The 18,939-nt window shown below is 42.9% G+C and overlaps 1 protein-coding gene and 1 long non-coding RNA gene across 13 annotated transcripts in view; one reads left to right on the top strand and one right to left on the bottom strand.

Moving 5' to 3' along the window:
• LOC102547969 (uncharacterized) overlaps positions 1-18,939 on the bottom strand; it is a 102,354-nt gene that overhangs the window by 70,703 nt on the left and 12,712 nt on the right. The window lies entirely within an intron of this gene.
• Positions 10,167-12,427, top strand: Glycam1 (glycosylation dependent cell adhesion molecule 1). The gene is made up of 4 exons (NM_012794.2): positions 10,167-10,251; positions 10,985-11,029; positions 11,736-11,939; positions 12,178-12,427. Exons 1-4 carry the CDS (start codon positions 10,188-10,190, stop codon positions 12,303-12,305), a joined length of 441 nt encoding a protein of 146 aa, NP_036926.2. The 5' UTR covers positions 10,167-10,187; the 3' UTR covers positions 12,306-12,427.

The following is an 18,939-nucleotide window of genomic DNA, read 5'->3' as shown; positions in this document are numbered from 1 at the left end:
CAGTTGATGTAATCTACCATCTAAACAAACTGAAAGAAAAAACACATACGATCACCTCATTAGGTACAGAAAAGACTGTGGACAAAATCCAACACCCCTTCATGATAAAGGTCCTGGAGAGATTAGGTATACAAGGGACATTCCTAAACTTAATAAAGGCAATTTATAGAAAGCCTATAGTTAACATCAAACTAAATGGAGAGAAGCTCAAAGCAATTCCATTAAAATTAACAAGACAAAGTTGTTCACCTTCTCCGTACCTATTCAACATTGAAATTGAAGTTTTATATAAAGCAATAAGAAAACTGAAAGAGATCAAGGGGAAACAAATTGGAAAGGAAGAGTAAAGGAATCATTATTTGCAGATTATATAATAATATACACAAATGACCTAAAAGTCAGAGAACTCCTACAGCTAATAAACACTTTCAACAAAGTGGCTGGATCCCCCCTATGTACAAATGGCAAATAGACTGAGAAAGAAATCAGAGAAGCAACACTTCTCACAATAGTCTCAGATAATGTAAAATATCTTGGGGTAACGTTAGCCAAGCATGTGAAAGATTCTCATGACAAAAACTCCCAGATTCAAAGAAATAAATTGAAGAAAATATCGAAAGACAGAAGAATTGCCCAGGTTCATGGCTTGGTAGGATTAATATAATAATAAAAATAGCCATCCTACCAAAATCAATCTACAGATTCAATGCAGTCTGTATCAAAATTCCAATACAATTCTTTACAGACTTTGAGAGGACAGCTCTCAACTTAATTATGTATCTTAGTTAGAGTTTTACTGATGTAAACAGACACCACGGTCAAGGCAACTCTTATAAGGACAGTATTTAATTGAGGCTGGCTTACAGGTTCAGAGGTTCAATCTATTATCATCAAGTCAGGAACATGGCAGGATCCAGGCAACCATGGTAAAGGGGGAACTGAGAGTTCTACATCTTCATCTGAAGGCTGCTTGTTGAATACTGACTTCCAGGCAGCTAGGATGAGGGTCTTAAGCCCTCACCCACAATAACACACCTACTCCAACAAGACCATACCTCCTAATAGTGCCACTCCCTCGGCCAAGCATATTCAAACCATCTCAATATGGAAAAGCAAAAACACCAGGATAGCTAAAACAATCTTGAACAATAACAGAATTTCTGGAAGTATCACGGTCCCTGATTTCAGGTTGTGCTACTGAGCTGTAGTAGTAGTAGCAGCAGCAGCAGCAGCAGCAGCAGCAGCAGCAGCAGCAGCAGCAGCAGCAGCAGCAGCAGCAGCAGCAGTAGTAGTAGTAGTAGTAGATAATAAACATGGTATTGGCATAAAAACAGACACACTGATCAATGGATTGGAACCAAAGGCCCTGACATAATTCTACATACCTATGGACGTCTGATTTTTAATAAAGAAGCTAGAAATACACAATGTAAAAAAGAGAAAGCACCTTTAACAAATGGTGCTGACCTAACTGTATGTTTTATGGAGAAGAATGCAAACAGATCCATATTGATTACCTGCACTAAACTCAAGCCAAAGTGGATCAGAGGCCACAACATAAAACCAGAAATACTAAACTTGATAGAAGAGAAAGTGGGGAATAACCTTGAATGCATTGGCATAGAAGACATCTTCCTGAACAGAACACTGATAGCACAGGCACTAAGATCAACAATTAATGAGTCTTCACAAAACCTAAAATCTTCATAAGGCAAAGGAAAGCAACAGCCTACAGAATGCAAAAATATCTTCACCAACTCCAGATCCAAAATAAGACTAATATCAAAAAATATATAAAGAACTCTAGAAACTAGATATCAAAAAACAAATAATCTAATATAAAATAAGGTACAGATCTAAACAGAGAATTTTCAGTAGAGGAATCTCAAAAGTCTGAGAAACACTTAAAGAAATGTTCAAGAGCATTAGCCATCAGGGAAGTGTAGGTCAAAACTACTTTGAGATTCCACCTCACACCTGTCAGAATGGCTAAGATCAATATCAGAAGTGATGGCTCATGCTGACAAGGATGTAGAACAAGGGGAACACTCTTCCACTGCTGGTGGGAGTACAAACTTGTACAACCACTCTGGAAATCAATATTGCAGTTCATCAGAAAATTGAGAATCAATCTACCTCAAAACTACTTTGGGGCATATACCCAAAGGATCCTACCACAAGAACACTTGTTCCACCATGTTCATAGAGGCTTTATGCATAATAGCCAGAAACTGGAAACAGCCTAAATATTCCTCAACAGGGGAATGAATGAACAAAATGTGGCACATTTACATAATGGAGCATAGCTCTGATGTTTAAAAAAAAATAGCATCATGAAAATTGCAGGCAAATAGATGGAACTAGGAAAAAAGTCGTCCTAAGTAGGTTACATAGACCCAAAAAGACAAATATGGCCTGAATTCACTTAGAAGTGGATAACAGCCACTAAGAGAATAATAGCCAAGCTACAATCTATAGACCCAGAGCAGTTTGTCAAAAAGGAGGGGTCTACAGAAAGACAAACATGATTGGGTGCCTAGCCCAGTTGTCATCAGAGAGGCTTCACCCAGCAACTGAAGGAAGCAGATGCAAAGATCTACAGCCAAACATTAGGTAGAACTTGGGGAATCCTGAGGAAGAAGGGGAGGATAGATTGTAGGAGCCAGAGGAGTCAAGGGCACCACAAAATAAAAAAGAAAACCACAGAATCAACCAACCTGATCCCATAGGGGCTCCTCCTCGGCTTGAATAAAAAGCCCAAATGAGATGTAAATGTTTGTCAGGACTATGGGCTTTACCCTCCAGCCATGCAGCAGGGGCTCCATGAATGACAGGAGGACTGAAGCATCATTCCAAGTCCAGCACCTGCTTCTACAGCAGCCGACTTGCTCATTTGTTACCTGTGCTGACAAAAACAAAACAAAACAACAAAACAAAAACAAAAACAAAAAAACCCGTGATCTGAAAGATGCACAGCAGGATAGCATGGGGGCAGGATTGATGATGAGCAGCCTTATGTCCCAATAGGAGTGGAGAAAAGATAAGTGTTTCCAGTGAGCCATGTGTCTTGCAGCTTCAGCCACCTTGTTCGAGCCTGCCCTTCTCAGCAAAGGACCCCCAGATGTGAAAGACACAAGGTAGACTCCCAGAGATGGTTATTGTTAAGGGTGGATAAGAAAACTGCATCTGAGAGCCCCCAGACCCTCCAGGGAATCGATTCAAATGCACCACTCCCCAGTCAGTCAGCTGGGCTCTCCCCACAGTCAGTCAGCAAATATGGCCATTGGGTCTCAACCAGAGAAGACTACAGGAATAGTTGGGTAAGAGGATGTTTATCTCTTTGTGTTTATCTAGTCCCTCTTCCTAACCTAAACACACCAGAAGAAGCAGAGGACCAGCAGGAAGAGACAGGAAGTGGGGAAAGAGTGCTGGATTGAATATGAGATTGAAGTTTTAAACAAAACTTAACTTAGTATATTCCTATGATACTACTGAGGACCAGAGATGGAGCTTCCAGGGAACAATTTTAAAGCCATGATTTGAGTAACATAAAACCAGTTCATATGTGAACCCATTGAATTCGAACTGTGAGATGCATTCACTAAATACTTCTGACCAAATACTCAGTCTGTCCTTTCTGAGACTGACTATTCCAATGACACCCCTCCTTTTAACTTTTTCAGAGAAGGCAAAAATAGCAAGAGATGAATCACAATCACTGAAAGCCAATCGGAACGACCCGTTCCCTGTAGCAATGACTGGTTAAGGTGTCACTCGAACATGATGTGATTCTAGCTAATGAGACATAAACAAGTCACCATAAAACTTTTGAGAGCAGTTTCTCTTGACTCTAAAAAGTCATCCAGAGGCCAGGGGTCTGTGGTGCTTACTAGCCAGTCAGTCTAGCCTAGCATGTGAGCCTCAGATCTCAGTAAGACACAGTCTCAAAGAAAGAGCCCGAGTGTATCTGAGCGGCACAGCATACCTCTGGGATGCTTGAGGCCTAGGTTCAACCTCCAGAACAGGCAGAAAAAATATAAAAATAAAAGGTAGATTTGTTAGACAGCAGCCATAGCCCTCCCTAACTCGCATGCCTCTGCAATCTGCTATCTGTTTGTGGGACCACTGATTTGATGAGAGCATGATGTCCTTGTGCTCATAGAAAAGCACTCAAGAAGCCAGGAGTGTTAAACACGTAAGGTTATCTTTCCCATGAAAAAGACGTATAACCTGTTCTCTGCACAGAAGGTTTGGAGTGGAGGTAGCCAATAATCTACGTGATACTTATGCTGTCTGTGTAGTCAGAGATTCTTCTAGGCTCCCTCAAGCAAAGCTAGAGTCACTCCCCCAAGCTCCCACAACCTGGACCAGAAGTGGCTAACAATCTAGATGACCTCTGCTCTCTGCATGATAACCCTGAGACCACATCAGATCCTCCAACTGGCCATTAATATAACACATGTAGCCTATCTTTTAGAACTCATCTTCACAGAAGTAGTGTGAACTTTGAGAAGAGGTTTGATATAATCATACCTCCTTTTGCACACAGGATCCTGTTACAGCAGGAAAGTTTTTCCCAAATTGCACTTACTTACATATGCCTAAGATAAACTGCCCAGTTTCAGACTCTAGAAGTTTGAACCAACACCAGCTCTTTTTTTTTTCTTTTTTTCAGAGCTGGGGACCGAACCCAGGACCTTGCACTTCCTAAGCAAGCGCTCTACCACTGAGCTAAATCCCCAACCTCCCAACACCAGCTCTTGAGTCATATTGAACTGGATTTCCTTCTTGCCTCATGCAGATCTTTACTTGGCTGGCAAAGGCCTTTGCAAAGACACAGTACTGGCTGCTCATTCTGAAGCTGTCCCTTCCAGATGCTGTATCTTAGTTAGGGTTTTACTACTGAACAGACACCATGACCAAGGCAACTCTTATAAAGGACAATATTTTAATTGGAGCTAGCTTATAGGTTCAAAGGTTCAACTCATTATCATCAAGGCAGGAACATGGCAGTGTCCAGATAGGCATGGTGTGGGAGGAACTGAGAATGCTACATCTTGATCTGAAGGCCACCAGAAGACGACTCTGGATCAAACTGGCCAGACTTAAGCATATATATGAGACCTCAAAGCCCACCTCCACAGTGACACACTTCCTCTAACAAAGCTATACCTCCTCCAATAAGGCCACACCTTCTAATAGTGCCATTTCCAATGTGCCAGGCATATTCAAACTACCACATGCTATTCTTCTTTATGCCCTTAGAGCTGCTTGCCTTTACCCTCTGACATGGGTGTCAATCATAGCCGAGGCACATGATTCAGTGTGATTTTATCCTAATGCTAGCATATTCAAGATACCTTTCTTCCCATCACCTGCTCTAATCTCATCCTGCTCCAACTTAACATCAGAGTTAGGACAATATGTCAATACTTCCAATATTCTTTGTGCTCCTTTTTTATCAGTAACATCCATGGAACTGAGATATATATATATATATATATATATATATATATATATATATATATATATATATATTCCCAGATTATTATATAAACAATTTTCCACACTTGAGAAGGTTCCCTCATACTTCCTCCCATCAGAACCACAGCAAAGACACCCACTATTCTGACCTTAAGAACCATTAATTCTTTGTCTTTGAAAAACTCTGTATAAACTGAACCATCTACAGTATGATCCTTGAGCCTAGCTTTGTTTCAATATTTTGCCTGTCACATCCCAAATAACAATATTTGGGATCAAATATTGTGCCAAATAGCAATAGTTTTTTATAATCTGTGTGATATTATACAGCTCTTTATTCTATTATTACTAGATGTGTGGACTGTCTCCATTGTAAATAATTCTACTTTTACTCTCATACCTATCCTCTGGTGGACTTATGAGTCGTTTTCCTTGTGTCTATGTCCAGGAATGTATACTTAATTATAGAAGAAAGGTGTGTTTCACTTTAAGAGGTTTTTAATAGGTTTTTCAAATTTTATAGTGTTTTACAATTCACACTCCCAGAAGCAAGTTAAGAACTCTAACTGCTCTATATCACCGTGCTGACTGGACCTATTTGCTGGTCTTCATTCTGTCCATTAAGGAGGATATGGCAGGCTCTAATTACAGGTTTATCATGGTTTTCCCCAAAGTGTATTAATGTTGAGGAGCTACAGTGGACTAAATGTTGAAATCTGGGCTTTCATTTGAAGCTTCTGGAAGGTGGTGATTTACAACTATTATCAAAGAGACTCCACCCTGTTTCTGCCACGAAAAAAGCACAGTGAGATTTTGACCTATAAAACACACAGTGGGAGCAATGGGGAGTTTTCAGGACTCAGAAGGCATCTAATCTACCTGCGTGTGGTCTCCAACATGCAGAACCGAGAGAGGTTTCTGTGTACAAGCCAGCTAATTGTACACAGTTATTTTTTGCTATAGAAATCTAATCAGATTAAGTGGGCAACTCTTCACATGTTTATTGATGACTCGAATTTTTTTTTCTTCAGCTGGGGTATAGCTCAGTGATAGAGTACTTGCTCAGCACGCATGCGATTCTGGGTTTAAATTCTAGCATGGGGAGAATATATATATATATCTCCCGTGTCCTCCCCCACCTCTCTCTCTCTCCTTTCCTCACTCCCTCTAACAGGTACTCTGGATCCCAAATCATTGTCAGGAAAGAAATACTTGCTAATAAGCTACTTCTCTTCCCATCTTGGATAATATTCCTCAACACTTGCCTTGTATACTGGGTCTTAAATTCCTGGGCTACATCTAAGTGAAGAGAAAAAAAAGTTAAAATGCGCAGTATGGCTGATTCTAATGTGCACTGTAGTGTGAGAATATCCATTGTTGACAGGGAAGCTTTTACTCCTGGCCCAGGGGGTGTTAATCTTGATAGAATCCTGAAGAGCCATCTAGATCCCTTTCTCTTTAATAAGAAGGAGACAGGCTCAGAGGCAGGAAGCAGTGGACCAGGGCCGCACAGCACAGTAGTGACTCTTCAGCCAAGCCCTCTCCGTCCTCCTTTCCTCCCTTAGTACTTTCACATCTCTGAGATTCTTCTCTCTTTGTCTCTTAGTTTCAGAATTCATTGAGAGGGGCCTCGCTGACTTGGTTAGAAACTAAGTAATATGTATCAGCAGAAACAGGCAGCTCTGTTGTGTGTCCTCCACAGAAGCCACTGGACTTCCTCGCATTCAGCCTGTTGATGGTCACTTTTATAAAACATTCATACTTACACAATATAAGAATTGTAAGGATCATGGGGTTATCTGACCAAAGTGGGTTATCTTGAATATAAAGAACTTCTGTGACCTCTTTCTTCAGGAAGGAGTTACAGGAGTAGCTAATGGAGTTTCCCTATATCTGACTCCTTAACCAAGCATACAGGGCTAATCCTGGGCTCTTGGAGGGACAGAGTAGGAGTATGAACATAGGACTCACTAGAAGTCTTAAGAATAAAGTTTAGCAAATAAATCAAGAACACCAGTTTAATGTCATCTCAGACATAATTGAGACATACTTGCGACGTATGTAGTATTGAGATATTTATACTCACAATAAAATCATTGCCAGTATTAATTTGCATCTAACTGGGTTTCTTACACCATATTTGAAATCCTGTGTAAGACACAAAGACAGTACTCTGTACTCTGTTGTACTGAGTTGCAGCTGCAGCTCCTGCTTTCAATGGGTTCTAATTGAAATACTCGTCGAAGGTCTCTCAGAGGTCTGGACTAGGCACACACACACATACTAAGGAGCTTCTTCCTTGGGGAATTATATTCCCCAAGGGACAGCTTTAAATAAGAAAAACAACTCACTCAACAAATGCTAACTGGAATATCCAGCAAGTATTAAATTTTGTGCTGAATACATTGAAATGCAGGGAATAAACTAACAATAGTTCCTGTCCTGAAAACTGACCAACAAGACCAGTAAGATTCAAATCATATAATTACAGTAAAACTGGCTAAGTGCTAGACAATAGAGGCTAGAAGGCTAGGACCCAGATGAGCCTGTTTGACATTCTATCCCCAAAGTTTACAGACGGCTAGTACTCAATAAATAGCAGTGGGCCATGACAGTAAACAAAGGAGGATACCACCAAAAGACACTGTGGAGTCAGATGACTCACCAAGGGAGACAACATGCTGAGGGGGTGGTTCAAAATCAGCAGGAAAGTCTAATAGAGTGCAGGATGTAGAAATACCTCAGGCAGATAAACAGGAGAGCCTTCTTGACAGAGCAATAGCATGAACCTAACACTCCAGGGAACCATCTTGCAGAAGTCAGAAAAGATAGAGGTCTGAACTTTATCACTAGAGGTTTTCATACACAGAAGTGACATGACCTCCAGGGGAATCTCTCCAGCATTAACATGGAAGGTAGAGTCTCGTGTAGGACAGAAGAGAAGAAAATACTACCCCTAGCCGGGCAATGATGGATTTTTAAATGCATTAGGGAATGTGTCGGTGGACCCCCATGGACTCCCTGTGTATGTCCTCACCTCTCCCCTCCTGTTCATAACTTCCATAGTCCATGGAAGGATCAACGCTGGTGAGAAGGAGAAATCAGGCAGGAAAGGGAGGTGAGAGGCAGCCCAAAACAAACTTCCTCTAATACCTCATCTTGCCTAAGGAGATCCCAGATGTAGCAAGAACAAGAACGAGGCCCTGGAGCTTCCTCTCCAGAGAGGGAAGACTCACACTGGTTGGCACTGCCCAAGCTCTCCTTGCTCTGAAGGTTGAACTTGATCCTGTGCCCAGCAAGCACGCATCTAGAAGATGTCTTGAGATGCAGAAGACCTTTCTTGTCTGGAGATGATGGCAGGTTTCATAGACATCATCAAAACCTCTGATGAAGAAAGAAACTAGTTCAATCCCTAAGCCAGAATGGGACATTAATCTTAGGCTTAGCCCCCATCTCCTTTCCAGAGACTTCCTCAGACATTCCTACTGCTCTATTTAGACTCTGGAGGCAGAATTAAAATGGTCTGCTTTAAATAGACTTTTTTAAACTTACATATATATAAAACATTTATATATTTTTAAACTTATATATATGTACACACACACACACACACACACACACACACACACATATATATATATATATATATATATATATATATATATGCATTAGTGGTGCATGCTCAGAATGCACTCAGGATCAGACAGAGCTCTGTGAGTTAGAACCCAGCCTGATCTACCTAGTGAGTTCCAAGCCAAGGTTATTTGATAAGTCCTGTCTCAAAAAGAAAAAAGAAAAATACAGATATATGCTATATTAGGTATATAATAGATGATGGATGATAGATAGATAGATTGATAGATTGATAGATAGTAGAAGGGAAATTAATTGGAAAGAGAAAAGGAACCCTCAAAAAAGGTAATATGGGGTCATAATGAAGCCCTTTATTTTTCACAGTAAATCTACACTAATGAAGGAAAACACACATACAAGTATGTGGTTGGTGGTAACTACCTCATGGCTGAAATATGAGTTTCTTGATTAATAAATACCTTCCCAAATATTATTAATCAAATGAGACATTCTATGTGAGTACATCCAGAACACAACCTAGCAGGTAGAATTCCTGTACTTGCCTCACTCCTCCATTCCTGAACTGATGGGAAGATTTGTCTGCACTCTGGAGGACCATCTGGTCTTTCCTTGATTCCGTCACATAAGCAATATTTTCTGGACCCAAATATGGGCCAGCTGCTAGAGAGGTGCTGGAGAAGCCATGGCAAGAAAAGCAAGACTAATCCCAGCATCACAGAAGTTTCACTCTTTTGAAGGAAACAGATAATAAGTAAATAATCAGATGGGAAACTGTGAAAATAATACCAGTAATGAGTAACATTAAGGAAGGGAGTAATCCCAAAGGTACAAGAGGTGGCACCTGGGGCTGGCACACCATGACAATAGCTAGGCCAAAGGGAAGGCTGGGGGCCTTACCTTCTTGCCAACTCATTTCCCAGAAACACCAATTCCCAAAACCCAATGTAGTCAGAACGGGAATTGGGGGAAAAGCCTGTCTTGCTTCCTGGTCTAATCTCCTGGACTGTTGTCCAGTATCCTTGCCCCAAAATAAATAAAGCCCCAGACAGACTGCTACTCCAGCATTCTACACAGCTTCCCAGAGAAAGCTGACCTGTTCCAGTGCCACCATGAAATTCTTCACTGTCCTGCTATTTGCCAGCCTTGCTGCCACCTCTCTTGCTGCCGTGCCTGGTAAGTGTGCCTTTCTTTCTGCTCTCCTTAGTCTCCTACAGGCCATGGGGCTGTCAGGTAAGCAATATCACCACCCTTGTGAAGAGATGATAAGACATGGAATGAAAAAGCCATAGCTGAAAGTGGGTGTGAAGACATATAGCTCCTAAGTCCAAGAACCCAGAAAACCAAGACTGGATTCAGAGGTTAGACTGAACCCATAACAGGGCAAACTATCGATCAACAGAGATTCTGGTTAGATCCTATCACCAGAGGCTGGTTTAGCACAACCCAAGTAAAATCACTGCTTTAGACCTCCTTAGCTTCCTTGGTACAATGAGAGCAAGATGCACACACCACATCAAGTGCTATCCATAGCACGCACTCTAACCATATAGTTCCAGGGACTTAAAATACCTAAAGACTCTGTCATCGCTGAAATTTCATTTGAGGAGGAAGGAAAAAAATAAACATATTGAAAAGATTACACAGTATTTTAGAAATGCTAAGGGAAGTGTAGAGAAGTGTAAGGGACTAGCGAGGCATGGTAGTGCACACCTGCATTTTCAATACTCGGGAAGCAGAAGCAGGGGAGTCATGCATATTCAGGGTCAACTAGAACTAGCAAGCAAAACCCTATCTAAAGCAAATAAACAACAAAGAGTAAGGGAGGTTGAGGAAGCTGCAATGGGGTGACTAGAAATGACCAGTTCACATGTTAACTGTCTTAAGATCTCTTATCTGCTCTCCTCAGGGTCCAAAGATGAACTCCACCTGAGGACTCAGCCCACAGATGCCAGTAAGTCTCATTAGAGCCTCTGTTAATTATTGGTGGCAAAAGACTAGAAAGTAAATGATGTTAGGAGAAAGTAAGGCAAACGTCCCTCCTGCTGTTGGCCTTAACTCTTCCTGCTGCACTGACTAGCCATAGATCTGTGGGGCCAGGAACCTTTTGTACAGCACTCATCTATACAGTCGTTGGAAACCGGAATGGGGACAGCATCTCACACCCAAGTGTTGGTAGGCAATGTTTTGGCTCACCCAGAGACAAGGGGGGTCTCCAGTTATAGGCATTGTACCACACAGCCCAAAAAACCTTAAACATTCATGGGTTCAGTTTTGTAGATTAACTTAAACATTATTTAATCATGAGCTAATTTCCCAGATTAACCTGGGAGAAGTCTGAGAAGCCAAAGGAGAAAAACACTTGGCATGCAGAAGGAAAAACCAAGGTTAAGAAGCTCCTCATATAAGCCAAGCAAAGGGAGGGGTGTTTGCAAATGGCTGTTAACTGAGAAGGTAGAATTTCCTGGGGTTGGGGTAGCATTCTTAATCATGGCATTAGAAATCCAATCCATGCGTTTGAGGAGCTCAGGGATATGAATGCTAGCATAGTAGCAATGCTACTATAGATCGGTTAGGCAATAACTCAACAATAATGCACCATGTGAAGAGACACTGTTTCTCCTGAATTTCTCTGCCCCTCACTCCCAACCTGTCCTTAGTTCCAGCTTCCCAGTTCACTCCTTCCAGCCACATCAGCAAGGAGAGCACTTCCAGTAAGGACCTTTCCAAGGAGTCTTCCATCTTCAACGAAGAGCTGGTGTCCGAAGATAATGTGGGGACAGAATCTACCAAACCACAGAGTCAAGAGGCCCAGGACGGGCTCAGGAGTGGGTCATCTCAGCAGGAAGAGACCACCTCAGCTGGTATGAGCCAGGGAAGAAGGGAAATGTCTGGGGAGGCGGTAAGCAGAGGAAGGCATGGAGGCAGTAGCTTGTATAGATAGGAGGCTCTCCAAAAGGAAAAAGAAGTCCTGGAAGGACAAATTTTATGTGTAAGAGCAAATAGCCACCACCAACTGCCAGCAGGAAGCTGTTGAGGTGGGAGGATGGAGGTATGAATGGGAACCCACAGTAACAAGACATTTCTATCTTCAAATTACAGCAACCTCAGAGGGAAAACTGACCATGCTGAGCCAGGCAGTGCAGAAAGAACTGGGTAAAGTAATTGAAGGATTTATAAGTGGTGTGGAAGACATAATCTCTGGTGCCAGTGGTACCGTGAGGCCCTGAAGACAAAAACGCCTAACCGCTAAGTCCCACGCTAGGTGGCGCCTTCATCACCCACATTCTGCTCATCTGACCACCACCTCTTGGTCTGCCCTTTGATGTCTTACATTAAAGTACTGCAACCGAAACCCAGCTCTCTGGTGACTTTGTCAGGCCCAGGAAGGGAAGGGGGACACCTTCACTCTGTGATATTCCTCTTTAGCTATTCTACCCTTTTAGGTCCAAACCTCTCACCCTCCTCAGTTCACAAGCCTGGTCAAGTTTCCCCATCCAAAACATCCTCTGCAAAAACTTGATCTCTGTCATCTTTCTGCTCCTCCAACATGGACAACCTCCATTCCTACTCACCCATTGTAGCCTGCCTGCTCCCACACACCAGGCCATTATAGTTGCTCTCCCAGAGGCCACATACAAGCCTCATGGCTGTTTCTTAGTTCTGGCTTTTCTACTCCGTCCCTGAAAGACTGCAGACAACTATCCCCTCTAGAATCTTCTCCTCACTAATTTTCTTAGACGTTGACACTCTTGATTATTCAATCTCCCTATTCCCTTTCTGAAACATTTGGTATCAAATCCTAGATCTCATCCTGTGCTCTCATGCCTTCGCCTCTCTTTAGAATTCCCAAAGCCTCATCAGTCAGGACTTCTCATTAACCCACATAGTGGGTTAACATCCACCAAGTGCCTGTCAGGCCTACCTACCTAATTTGCTCTGACTTCCTTGCACCCCTAAGCAGTTTTCACTGTGAATGCATATGAAACATGAAGAAATGAAAACAAGGGTAAAGAAGATTGCCTCTAAAGAGTAGGGAGAATGGTAGGAAGGAGAGGTATGTCTGCCCTTCAGCATTGTACCCACAGCACACATGAAAGAAAGCTTAAGAGATTAGCAGAGCAACTAAGCTGCCGGGTGCAAGGTTGGCAGTCTTTTGGCTGAGAAAAGTCTGAAAGAAATCTGCTCAAATCTGAAACCCATAAAAATTACCTCTTTCCTTCTGGCATTTCTCCAGAGTAGGAAGACCTTTTTTCTGGCTTCCTGATACTCTCCGGTAGTTCTCAGATGCAACTATCTACCAAACAGACAGAAGGACCAACCCAGAGTCTTCCTGATGCCAATGTTTATGATATGGCAACTGTGCCAATAAACCCAAAATGTATAGTTTCCTGGATAAGAGACCTCAGAATAAGGGACTTTCCAATCTTCACAGTCCGCTCACTGTACCCCTGCTGACTCCCTGAATCACAGAGTCAGAGCTGGAAAAGCTACTAGCAAGCAAGCACCTAAAAATTATTCTATCTGGACCACCCTCCTTCCCCTCTGGTACTCCTATGAGGAAGGGATGCATAGGAGGGAAAGGCCCCCAACACAGAGTAGCCTCCTCTTTTCCTATCCATGAGTAACCCTGCAGGGTGGATGGAAAGGCCAGCATCAGAGCAATCCCCACTTGCAACGTTCGGCCATTTGTGATCAAATACATAAGAAAATGACCCATTGGTCTGGCTCTATTTCTGAATGTTTTGTGTGTATTTACTCATTTAATCTGTTTTTAAAATTAGTTGTCAACCCACTTTTGTTTGGAAAAAGTGAATAAAGATTCTCACCTCCATACTTTGTACCCTCTTGGGACCATTCAGAGAGCCAGGTAACTGTGGGCCCCAGGCCTCTGAGGTAGATCTAAATAAGACAGGAATCGACGCCAGAAATGTACAATGCCTTGGACTCTACTGTTTCCACCTCCGCCTCCACCTTCACCTCTGCCTCATCGGGTCAGTAGCTCTACTCAACACAGCTTACTTGAGGGTTACAAAATAAGCCCTATGTAGCAGTAATAAAACAACAAAGAGCTCAACACTAGTGACCCCAAACCCCCTAAAATTTAGCATAAGCCTCCTTTTAATTTCAAAAGAAATAAAGAATAGAATTCAAATATACCTTTTTTTTTTTTTCTGGAGCTGAGGACTGAACCCAGGGCCTTGCTCTTGCTAGGCAAGCGCTTCTCCACTGAGCTAAATCACCAACCCCTCATTTAAAAAAAAAAATCACAGCTGCTCAACCAGAGGCCACACCAGCAGCCAGAAGTCTAAGGACCTCCCCAGCTCTCTCAGTGACTCCCCCACCCTATCCTCAATCCCCTCTCCTCTTCACCCTGTCTCAGATCCCAATTCTATCAGAAACCCTCTGCTCAACCAGAAGCCATTCTGGCTGCTAGAAGTCCAGCCCCCAGCTCAGGTTAAACCCCCTGCTCAATCACAGGCCGAACTTGCCAGAAGACCAGGGAAGAAGCAAAGCAAAACAAAACAAAAAGACAAGGGACAAAACATCCATCCAACAAAGACAAACTCAGAAATCGGCACCTATAATCACCTGAAACCCAGATGCATAGACATCAGCATAGAAACACAATCAGCAACAGCCAAGACAGTATGTCACCACCATAACCATCTTACTACAGCAGGCCCTGAATACTCCAACACAAATGAGGCACAAGGAAAAGACCTTAAAACCAACTATATGAAGATGATAGAGGTCCTTAAATAGATAATGAATAAATCCCTTAAAGAAATCCAGGAAAAGACAAACAAAAAAACTAGAGGAATAAATAAATCCCTTAAAGAAAGCCAAGAAAAAAACAGTTGAAGGAAATAAAACTGTTCAAGACATGAAAATGGAAATAGACACAATAAAGAAAGCACAAACTAAGGGAATTCTGGAAATAAAGAATTTAGGAATTTGAACAGAGGCAAGCTTCACCAACAGAATACACAAGATTGAAGAAAGACTCTCAGGCATTGAGAAGATACTATGTAATAAATGGATACGTCACTCAAAGAAAAAGTTAACTCTAACAGCAACTGAAAGAATCAGATGCAGATTTGTGCACCCAACCAATGAACAGAAGCTGCTGACCCCTCTGGTTGAATTAGGGAAAAGCTGGAGGAAACTGAGGAGGAGGGTGATCCTGTAGGAGGACCAGCCGTCTCAATTAACCTGGACCCCTGAGATCTCTTAGACACTGGCTCACCAACCAGGCAGCATCACATGAGGCCCCCAACACATAGACAGCAGAGGACTCCAAGGTCTAGGTTCAGTCAGAGAAGATGCACCTGACCCTCAAGAGACTGGAGGGCCCAGGAGGTCTGGTGTGGTGGCTGGACTAGGGACATCCTTGTGAAGATGGGTGGTGCGCAGGGAGGAGGTACGGGATATGGATAGTTGGTGGGTGGACTGGGAGGGGAATAAAGTCTGGAGGTGTCTCTGACTCTTTTGCCTGCCCTTGGGACCCTTCTCCTCCTACTGGGTTGCTTCACACAGCCTTGATATGAGGTTTTGTGTTTGGTCTTATTGTATCTTATTTTGCTATGTTTAATAGATGTCCCTGGGTGGCCTGCTCTTTTCCTGGGGGAGAGAAATGTAGAGTGGATCTGAGGGAGATGACTAGGAGGAGTGGAAGAAGGGGGAGCTTTGTTCAGGATGTATTATATAGAAGAATAAATTAATTTTTAATTAAAATATGCCAGGCAGTGGTAGTGCATCCCTTTAATCCCAGCACTTGGGAGGCAGAGGAAGGCAGATCTCGATGATGAGATCTTAGTCCAGTCTGGTCTACAGAGCAAGTTCCAGGACAGCCAAAGCTACATGGAGAAACCTTGTCTCGAAAAATTAATAAATTAAAATACAAAGAAGTGAAATTACAAAATTTCCCCATCTCCTAACTTCTCATTCTCCCAACTGCTTATTCTTAGCTAAAGGGTTTTATTGCAAATAGATCTAGGTATAGCCAGTCTTTGAAATCTTCCCTTTCTTAAGAGCATCCAGCTCCCACGTGCCAGGGCTCCAGCCCCTACCACTCCCAGGCTCATTTGCCCACTCAACTCCAAAGACTGTGATTTCCTTGTATGGGCATGAAAGAGAATTTCCACGTTGTCATAGATGTTAAGTAGTCAGGATTCAAAGAAAAAGAGTAAATGCACTCTCAAATTTAAGCTTCCAGAGACAAAGTAGAGACAGATGCCCCAGACTCTCCTCTTCCTACCTGAGACACACACTAGAATGCTAAGGTACTACTGGGCCAGCTGAGTTCAGACCTCACAGACCTGAGTTGAGAAAGAGAGTTTGCTCAGGTAGAAGGTCTATCCCCAAAGATACAAGACTGGCTGCACTTAATTCAAATAATTGTGGGTCCATCTTTCTTTCAAGTCAGAGTAGCAAGGGTTCATGGGATACAGTGGCACCAACTACACACCACAAAACTCAGTATGTTCTTATGTCCCAAGGCAGCCATGTTCCCTGAACTACCTTCAAGAGGTTTTGGATGTAAGGGCGGGCAGAGGTACCAAGGAAGCCTTTAACATACCTCAAGGTGCAAGATCACGAGGTTTAAAAGAAAGGAGGCATAGCACCCCTTGAGTGACTGCAAGGAAGCCTGAAGCCACACTTCTGTGAGGCTTGCATGCCACTACATGCTCCTCCTGCAGTTATCATGGCTACTCGGGGGCTTAAGTTAGGAATTTATCTTGCTTAGCCTGGCACTTAAAATGTATATAGACAATCGAAAGTATTTTCAAGACAGCCTTCTCGTGCATTTTAAACATGTGCAGAAGCTCCAAGCTCAGCAAAAAACACTTGCTTGTGCCAGAAGCCATGGGGAGGAAATGAGGTAGTATGAGGAAAGAGAGAGAGCCTTGGCTTCCTCAGGAGGGGCCCTCTCTCAGTCTTATCAACTTTTTACCATTTTTTATCACATGAACTGAGCTTGTAAGGGCAAAAATCTCCCATAGAGAGGCTGTTTGGGTATGACTTTGCGCTGGGTGGGGAAGTAAGCTCAGTGACTAGTCTACGACCTTGTGATAGGATTGTCTGCAGATTGAATGTTTCCCTTTACTTCCAATGTATGTATAACTTTATAACTTGATCTGTTTAGTGACGGATTCTCTTTAGAAGGAATTTTGTCTTCTTCATAACTATGTGGTATGTTTTCTCAGAGCATGGGTAATATCCCTTAAAAAAAAATTAACCTTACAAGTTGTCCTCTGCAACTTATCTAATAAAGGAGCCTGGTCACTAAGCCTCTCCATTCCCTCATGCTGAGCTAGTGACTGCCGGTTTTCTAGGTTCATGCTCCCTCTAGTGGGCTCCCTCTGTGTTACATGGCTAAGTCTGGTGAATTCATTTTCCCGGGTTTAGTAAGGAATATCCTAATGGCTTCTAGTTTCACCATGAAAAGTATCTAGGCATAAGCAAACTTCTGTTGTTGTTGTTGTTGCTGTTGTTGTTGTTGTTGTTGTTTTAATTTCAGTCACCATTACAGGTGTCTAAGAACTCAAACTCTCTCAAGAAAATACTGTCTTTTGTTTGGGGCTGTTGCTCAGTGATAGCTTACATACCTGACAAGGCCCTTAGCTATAGCCCTAGTACAAAGAGAAGGAAAGCAGAGAGGAAGGGAAGACAGAGAGGTAAAGAGGGGGCGGTGTGGGGGTTTAAGTTAACCTGTAAGCTCCACTTGCCCAAGAGCAGATCACTTCCTGGAATACTGAGGACATCCCTCCACAGTTCATCCTGAGGTTCTAAAAGCAGTTCAAAGCCAAGTGGACAATCAGCGGCTAAAGACTCACACACTGAAACCTCAGCCTCAGTCTGCCACTGTATCACATGGAGTTGGGGCCATTTTATTTCAGCCTCAGCTTCACTTGTATAGCTGCACCTCAGAAAGCTTTAGAACCTTTGCTACCAACATATACAGGAGTCCCGGGCCCTGAGGATGTCTTTCACCATTGAGGCTACAGGGAGGCCCATGGTAAATCATCCTTCACACCTGAGCCCAGCCGATGGAGAAACACCAGAGAAAGATGATAGCAGAAAGAAAGCAAGGCATTCGTTTTCTTAAAGGCCAGACTATTATCAACAAGCCACAGCGCCCCCAAACTCTCAGATCCTATAAAACTGGCAAGTGCCATTGAGACCCAAAGGGACCTCTTCACTCCTTCCTGCATAAGCCACTAATCAAACAGAATCAAACAGCAGAGAGGAGGAGAAGAGAGGGGAGGGGATCCCCATCCAAGCCTTCACCCTCTTCACCGAAGGCAGAAAGGCATGATGCAAAGCTATTGAGGGGCACAGCTGTTAAGGCACCAACTCCACCCCTCATGAAATGCAGCCTCATAAAACTAACAACCATTCCTCTGCCCAGCTGTCATAGCACTGCAGCCTGCAGGAGGTGGCAGTCATGGGAGAGAAAAGCCTTTCATCTCATATTAGTTTCTAATTGCCACAGACTCGTTGGCTTAAAACAACACATATTTATTATCTCTCAGCTCTACAGTTCCCAAGCCCCTGATGGGTCTCACTGGGGTGAGATCCTGCAGAACTATATCCCCTTTTCAAGGACCATCTGCTTCCTGGCACTTTCCAGCTTTGAGTGGCCACCCACAATGCTTGGCCCGTGGTTCCCGCTGCCATCAATCCAGCTGCCTACCCTGTCTCCTTCGTCTACACTGATGGACCGATGGGATTATTTCGCCCATCTGGATGATGGAAGACAGTCTCCTTACTCATTTTTAAGAGCAGCTGATGGGCAACCTAATTCCATCTGCAGTCTTAATTCCCCATTGCCCCTGAACCCTAACAGTCACAGGATCT

The sequence above is a fragment of the Rattus norvegicus genome, chromosome 7, assembly GCF_021556685.1.
Source record: "Rattus norvegicus strain SHRSP/BbbUtx chromosome 7, alternate assembly SHRSP_T2T, whole genome shotgun sequence".
NCBI classification, from domain to species: Eukaryota; Metazoa; Chordata; class Mammalia; order Rodentia; family Muridae; genus Rattus; species Rattus norvegicus.
This window is presented reverse-complemented; position numbering and strand designations above follow the sequence as displayed.